The following is an 8048-nucleotide window of genomic DNA, read 5'->3' as shown; positions in this document are numbered from 1 at the left end:
TCTTTAAATATAAAAAACGTACTTACAGTCTTTGAGTCAGAACAGCCGGCATTGTAGTCTACTCTTCCAGGATCAGGAAACAGTCCTCTATAAAATGTGCTGCACGCATCTGAATATTTGGGTTGAAGTGTTCTGGAACAGTGTTGTAAATACAACTTAACCACTGATTTCTAGTCGTGTCCTCTTTTGGAAGACCAAACAAAGTAGTTTCACTTTCACAACAAAACACAGTGTCACACACGGCGGGTTAGAGGGAGCGGAGGCCGGCGGATTCGACGAAGGAACGGCCGGTGGGCTTGCGGCAACCACATGTGATGACCCCGGGCTGGACTCTGCTTCGTCCACGGTGAAAGCCGATCCGGCGATCCACAGCGCGAAGTTGATGTATTTCCTCAGCGACCAGCACGGATCAGCTCTAGGCATGACGAAGCGGATATCGTCCTCTTTTGGAAGGCCAAACAAAGTAGTTTCGCTTTCACAACGAAACACACAGCGCCTTCACGACATGGCGGCGGCGGCGGCGGCGGCAACAACAATACTACAGCAAGAATAAAAGTTATGCCTTCTTTCTTTGCGTGAACATTTGGGCGGCGTTATGCAAATCTTCCCACATCGTGATGTAGACATGTGGGGGCGTGTTAGAACGAGCCGTTTTAGGTAGGCGTGGCTGACTCTTAACTTTTATAAAGAATATCTCTTTGGATTTGAGACTTTAGTCTTTGCAACTTTACAGATCTTCTTTATGCACCAAGAGCTTGTAACACTCCAAAGAGAAAGGAAAAATTTAAATCGCATCATATGACCCCTTTAAAGTTTTAGTAATTTCGTTGTGTTTTTGCCATTTTCCTAGGTTGTTTTTTCTCTCTCTCTTTTTTTTTATAGGTTTTATTTTAGTTTTAGTTTTAGTACATTAAGTACATTTGAGTATTTTAGTACATGAAGTAAAAAATAATTAAAATGCGAAATGTTTCCTTAGCAACTAGCTGAAAGTTTTTTATATTTTATTTTATTTCAGTTAACGCTGATTTTATTTCAATTATTATTATTTTTAAATTTAGTTTCAGATTAAGTTTTAGTTAAGACCTAATAGTGAACCAAATGCAACAGTTTCAATTTAGACCCAATAAGTCTAGTCAAGTCACCTTTATATATATATAGCACTTTTAACAATTCAGATTGTGTCAAAGCAACTTTACAGCATTAAATAGGAAAATAGTGTGTCAATAATGCTAAATGACAATAGTAAACACTCAATTTTCAGTTGTCATCATCCAGCTCAGTTCAGTTTAAATAATATCTGTGCAATCAAGTTGATGATATCGCTGGATATTAAGTGTCCCCAACTAAGCAAGCCAGAGGCGACAGCGGCAAGGAACCGAAAATCCGTCGTGACAGAATGGAGAAAAAATCTTGGGAGTAACCTGGCCCAGGTGGGGGGCCAGTTCTCCTCTGGCCAATAGTGAGCCAAATGTGACAGTAATCATGTTTTTCATTCTGACAGTGTTCAGCGCGGTGTGGCGGTCGTGGGGTGAAGAGCCGCGAGGTGCGCTGCTCCATGGAGGCCAGACTCTGTAACGAGTCCAGCAGACCGGTCAGCCAGAGAGAGTGCAAGGGGCCGCCCTGTGACCGCAGGTGGACCGTCTCTGACTGGGGGCCGGTGGGTTTCAGAAAACGTCCTGTAAAATTTCACATAGAAATTTAAAACATTAGAAAACATTAGATTGTCCATTAAACATGATATTATGTGTCTTTGCTTCTCCCTCTCTAAGTGCTCAGGGCCGTGTGGGGAGGGCAGGATGAGACGCTACGTGGTGTGTAAGAACAGTAGTGGGAAGGTGATTTCTGATGGCCAGTGTGATCCAGAGCTCAAGCCGCTGGCCGTGCATCCATGCAGAGACAAAAACTGCCCCGCTCACTGGGTGGAGCAAGAGTGGGAACAGGTGAGCTGCCCCTGTGTACTGCAGTTTATGGTAACTCTTCCCATCTGTCGCCTATGCATTGTTATTTTCATTTTATACCTTAGTTTTCATTTTAGTTTGTTTTAGTTATTTTATGTGTTTTTATCATTTGTATTAATTTTTGTATTTTATATTTGTTTAGCTTTAATTTATATTTATTTAAGTTCATTTTTATTAATTGTTGTAATGCATTTATTTCAGTTCTCTTATTCCTTAACTTTTATTTTAGTTAGTTGGCAACATATCTAGTTTTCGTTTAAGTTTTTTTCATTTTTGGCTTTTTATTTTTTCATTAGTCAAGCTTGGGTATATTTGTAGCAATAGCCAAAAATATATTGTATGGGTCAAAATGATTGATTTTTCTTTTATGCCAAAAATCATTAGGATATTAAGTAAAGATCATGTTCCATGAAGATATTTTGTAAATTTCCTACCGTAAATATATCAAAACTTCATTTTTGTTTAGTAATATGCATTGCTAAGAACTTAATTTGGACAACTTTAAAGGCAATTTTCTCAATATTTTGATTTTTTTGCACCTTCAGATTCCAGATATTCAAATAGTTGTATCTCAGCCAAATATTAATAATAAAAAAAGCTTATTTATTCAGCTTTCAGATGATGTATAAATCTCAATTTTGAAAATTTGACACTTAAGACTGGTTTTGTGGTCCAGGGTCACATATTACACTTTACAATAAGGTTATATTTGTTAACATTAGTTAACTACATTAGTTAACATGAAATAACAATGAAGAGTACTTGTAAAGCATGTATTAATCTCAGTTAATATTAATTTCAACATTTACTGATGCATTATTAAAATCCAAAGTTATATCTCTTAATATTAATTAATGGTCATGAACTAACAATGAACAGTTGTAGTTTTATTAATTAAAGCTAACAAAGATTAATAAATAATATAACACATGTATTACTCATTGTTAATGTTAGTTAATACATTACTTAACAAACTAATTACTTGAAGTGTTACCAACAATTTTTAATAGTTTTTGTTTTATTTTACAATAGCAACCCAGCTCCTATGTGTTTAATGAGCTGTTTACTGTAGTATTTTGTCTTGAACATTCCCAGTGTAATGCCACATGTGGCCGTGGGGTGAAGACGCGTCAGGTGGTGTGTGCAGGGCTAGAGGGTGGTGTGTTCAAGGAGTACCCCGAACGGATGTGCGACAGATCCCTCAGACCCGTGGACAGTGCGGCCTGTTTGGAGAGACCCTGCTCCAAGTGGTTCACCACATCCTGGTCCCAGGTTAGGAGGGGTTATTATAGTTTACCTGGTTTGGCAACTCTTCTTATTAATCTTTTTTATGTTCTACAGAATGCAAGGGTTTTATGCCATTGTTGTGAGACAAAGTCGCATAGAGAGAAATAAAGTGACAATGATAAGAAATTGTGACAATTGTGAGATAATTGTGGAATTTTAAATCACAATTATGAGATATAAAGTCAACATAAAGTCAAAAAGTGAGGTGAAGCCACAATTATGAGATATTACGAGAGTTAATTGCAATTACGAGAAATAAGCCACAATTACAAGAAACAGGGATTTAAAGTCACAATCATGAGAAATAAAGTTGTGTGAAACAATATAAAGTCAAAATTGCCTCAGTCATGAGATAGTGTGGGATTTAATTGCAATTACAAGAAATAAAAGTTGCAATTACAAGAAAAATTTGCAGTTGTGAGAAATAAAGTTGTGTAAAATGATATGATAAGAAAGTCAAAATTGTAGGATGAGGCCACAATTATTAGATATTATGGGTTTGAAATGAAATGAAGAGATATAAAAGGCACAATTACAAGAAATTATGGGATTTAAAGTTGCAATTACAAGAAATAAAGTCATGTGAGATGGTATAAAGTGACAATTAGATAAAGTCTTAAATATGAAAAATGGGCAGATAAAGCCTCAGTTATGACATATTGTGGAATTACAATAAATGGAAGTTGCAATTACAAAAGTTGCAGTTGTGAGAAATAATATCACAATTCTGAGATAAAATCTCAATGGTGAGCTGAAGAACATGTCCAATATGAACACCTCCTCAAGGTGCAATCACTTTTACCATTGCTCAGCAAAATTTCACAAGTGAAATTCAGTCATTTCAATAAGAATCTGCACGAGTTTCATGTGAGGTCTAAAAAGTTCCCCACAATTTTGAAGTTGGTCATGCAAATTCACTGTGTTGAACTGAATTTAGGAAACACTTCCGTGTGGCATCTGATGCACATGACTCTAACCCAGTCTAATTATAATACAGTGCTTCTGTGAGACCAACTTTTTAGAAAATATTTAGTTTTGCACATCGCTTTGAAAGTCATCGGTGCAAATAGGGTGGGATTTCTCTGTCCGGGATAATAGTTCATTAAAATGTTTGCCTCTCTCATGTGTTTATGTATGTGCCCTGCAGTGCAGTAAGACATGTGGGATAGGAGTGCATGTGCGAGAGGTGAAGTGTTATCAAGGAGAAGAACTGGGCCATAGCTGTGATTCAACACTGAGACCAGAGGCCAGGCAGAGTTGTGAGGTGCAGCCCTGCACTACTGAGCCACCAGGTACTGTTATAGCAAACCACAGCACTACAGATACAAACAGACTGAGGTCTCCAAACCGACTTGAGACTGTCTAAAGCTCGGATATGCATTGCAGACTTTCAACAAGACAGGCCTTGAGTAAATTGAAAAGAAATACAATCTATCTTTATTTGGAAAGATGCTGTAAGGACACACCCTGGCATAGCTGTTATTTGATCATGCCAGTTGTAAGTAGTTTATGCTGTACCTTTTAATGAAACACAGCAACGAGTGCGTGTTAAAACACTTGGCTAAATTAAAAGCACATGTGGATCTATTTTTGGCACAACACAAGCTAATTCCTGCGAAATTTAGACCAGATTAATGCTTTGTTGTTTTTAAGCTTTGCAGGGCAAGTACATCAAGCATGTCGTCAATTTGGCAGCAAATTTTGTGCTTTTGGACAGCAATGATATTCCTTGTTCTCTGTTAGAGATTTAGAAGAGAGAATATGGTACGTAACTGATGTTCATTGAGATCTACTTAAAGCACTTTTCTTGACATCTCTGCAAATACTTGCCTTATGAAGGTGAAGTGTCTGTGCCACAATGGAACTGCAAAAATCATGATTGTTTCCAAATATTTTTTCATAAACTTTCCGCCCATTCATCTGTGTTCCATTTTTTAGTCAAACAGACAGTCCCTATTGGAGCAATAGCCTTGTGGGAAGAACTTTGAAATATAGTTCAACTGTGCCTCAGCAGGCAACACAAGTTTGAGACCCGGCTTGAGGTCCTTTGACTGTCCTGTTCCCCTATCTCTACTCTTCATTATTTTCTGTATCCTCTAAATTGTCCTATCTAATAAAGGCATGTAAAATTTCAAAAATATAAGATAAAAAAAATAGGTAGTCCTGCCCCAAACTGTAGTTCTACTTCTCAAACAAGCAAAAAAAAAAAAATCTTTTGAAATGTATATATGCATGCATGTGTTTATTTCTTTACTCGGTTATTAAACTGGGATTTTGACATGGGAATAAATAAACATAAATATTTAAATTTATGTATTTATTTATCACATAGCATTCTGTTATTTATTTTTTAAACTTGGATTTCAACTTAATTAAACTATTAAAATATTTATTTACTTTATAGTTTTTTTTCCTGTTATTAAAGATATTTTAACCTGGGAAAAAATAAATGTAAATTTATATTTATTATACAGCTTTATCTGCTATTAAATGGATTTCAACATTTTAAATATTTATTTATTTATGGTATTTAAGTAGTATTTTTTTTTTAATGTGAGAACAATAAATGTGTGTGTGTTTACTATATAACTTTTTTAAACTAGCATTGAAAAAGTACATTTAAATATTTATTTTATTTATCCATAATATTTGCTATTGGGATTTTAACATTTAAATACATTATTTGATATTTATTGTATATTTAATACAAATTAATGATGTAAGAATCATGTTTTCATATCTTTTAAAACTGTTTGTTTCTTATTTTTCTCCCAGCTGAGGATGCTTGTCAGGATAAAGCGACAGCTAACTGTGCCCTTGTCCTGCGGGTGAAGTTGTGCACTCACTGGTACTACAGGAAGGCCTGCTGTCTATCCTGCAGGAACAAGAGCCAGTGAAGGCTGTCTGGCTCCTCACTGTGGCCTTGCAGTTAATGTGAAGACCCTCCTCCACATACTGGACGCACTGAACCCAGAACTGTACCCCTCCCTGACCATATCCAGCCCCCCAACCCCACTGATGTCAATCTCTCCTCCATAAAGAAAGGTGCTATATCAAAAGGGCACTGGCACTGGCCCTGGCCCGGTAAAGGCAGCTCCTGTAACTGGACTGCAGAGGAGCCGTGGGTCTACTGATGAGAGACACACAGTCCTCTGATCAAACAACTGTACTGTGTACTGTAGAAACCTTGATTCTGCTCTCACACACTTCGAAATAAATACACACACATCATATGATATATGTACAAAGTTTTTTTTTGTTTTGTTTTTGTTGGTGTCCACTTTTGGTCTAGAAGAAATTAAACTAAAGTTGTTTTGTGATCTGGGTTGTGTTTTTTTTATACATGCATATTCACACACTGTAAACATTCATTCAGCATTTTCATGCTTTTGTCATTGAATATTCTTAACATTTGATACAAATCCATTCATTTCATACAAGCTTCATTATATACAGTATATAAATATAACAGTAGTGTACAATGAACCCAGGGTTTGAAATTAACACCCGCCAACCCGCCAAATGCGGGTAAAAATCAGCTGTGGCGGGTAACGCTGTCAAATCACTAGCCAATTTGGCGGGTTACTTTTCGTAAATTATGTTTACTAATTAATTTCTTGAGGAAGTGAATGTAAGCCAAATCTGCGCAGATTTAGTGTAAATACTGAACTCGAGACTCATCATGATATATTAAATAAGCCTAATTGCGCAGCATCTGGGCATATCTAGCTTACTTGAACATACCCAGCGATGTAGCTACTAGCCATCGGGAGCACCGGGACATTCCCGGTGGGTCGATCGCCGAAGCGAGGGAGACCTCATATTTTGTGTTTTACAGAAGAAAGTAAGTCATACAGGTTTGGAAAGACATGAGGGTGAGGAAAGGATGACAGCATTTATTAGCAGTAAATTTCCTATGTTCTAGCACAAAATCAATGCTTATACTGTCAAGTGCATTTCTATGTGACAAAAATGCAGTAGGCTATTAGTTTGTTGCATTTGCTGTGAATTCAGTAATATATCATTATTTGTTTTTGTCCTCATTTATTTATTTATTTACTTACTCCAATTGAAGGCCCTATAACACAGCAAAACATTCACAGGGGACCTTGAGGGCCGGGTAGGTTGGATTTGTCCAGGGATGAATTTTAACCCCAGTCCAGCCCTGTACCCGTCACTACGCAACAAATAATGGCGTGGCGGGCGCACTGGTTTCCTTTGCATTGAAGCAATAACGAAAAGTCAAAAAATGCCTGAAGACTCACACCGTCTACACCAGATGTGACAAAATACTATAGAACCCATTATAATCGGTGATGCGGCCTACACTGGATGTGGCACAGCACAGCACGACAAATCCCCGACAGTAAACTGATGCCTCGTTCTATTTATCACGTAGGCCTACTGTTTGACTAAGTACAAATGATTTGCAATGGTCGCATCCAGTGTGGACAGCCTCAAGCTGTTGGCTTACCTCTGGCCTTTTTTTCATCATTTATTTGTTTCATTTTTTTGGCTAGTAGAAATTATGAATGGCCGGTAACTTAAAAATTTAGTAGCCAAATTGGCTGGTGAGTGAAAAAGTTAATTTCAAACCCTGAATGAACCCATATGTTGCTCTATCAAAGGAAATATTAGACATTATAATATAAAATCAAGATATTATTAAAATATTATTTCATATATTATATGGACCAAGTGTTATTAGTCCCATTTTGCTTCAACAAATATATTACATGTTTGAATATGAAACTAAAAGCATATTAAAGGGGTCATATGATGTTGCTAAAAAGAACATTATTT

The 8048-nt window shown here is 36.8% G+C and overlaps 1 protein-coding gene across 1 annotated transcript in view; it reads left to right on the top strand.

The window, feature by feature from the left end:
- The window catches only part of LOC107677774 (ADAMTS-like protein 2), a 23346-nt gene extending 16879 nt beyond the window's left edge, over positions 1-6467 (top strand). The window contains exons 14-18 of the mRNA XM_016472795.1: positions 1502-1657; positions 1770-1940; positions 3054-3230; positions 4393-4537; positions 6021-6467. Of these exons, the coding sequence (XP_016328281.1) occupies positions 1502-1657; positions 1770-1940; positions 3054-3230; positions 4393-4537; positions 6021-6142 (771 nt within the window). The 3' untranslated portion in view covers positions 6143-6467. The remainder of the gene's footprint in view (positions 1-1501; positions 1658-1769; positions 1941-3053; positions 3231-4392; positions 4538-6020) is intronic.
- Positions 6468-8048: the final 1581 nt, after the last annotated feature.

The sequence above is a fragment of the Sinocyclocheilus anshuiensis genome, unplaced genomic scaffold, assembly GCF_001515605.1.
Source record: "Sinocyclocheilus anshuiensis isolate Anshui unplaced genomic scaffold, SAMN03320099.WGS_v1.1 scaffold985, whole genome shotgun sequence".
NCBI classification, from domain to species: domain Eukaryota; kingdom Metazoa; phylum Chordata; class Actinopteri; order Cypriniformes; family Cyprinidae; genus Sinocyclocheilus; species Sinocyclocheilus anshuiensis.
Note: the sequence above shows the minus strand (reverse complement) of the source record. Positions and strands in the feature narration are given on the sequence as shown.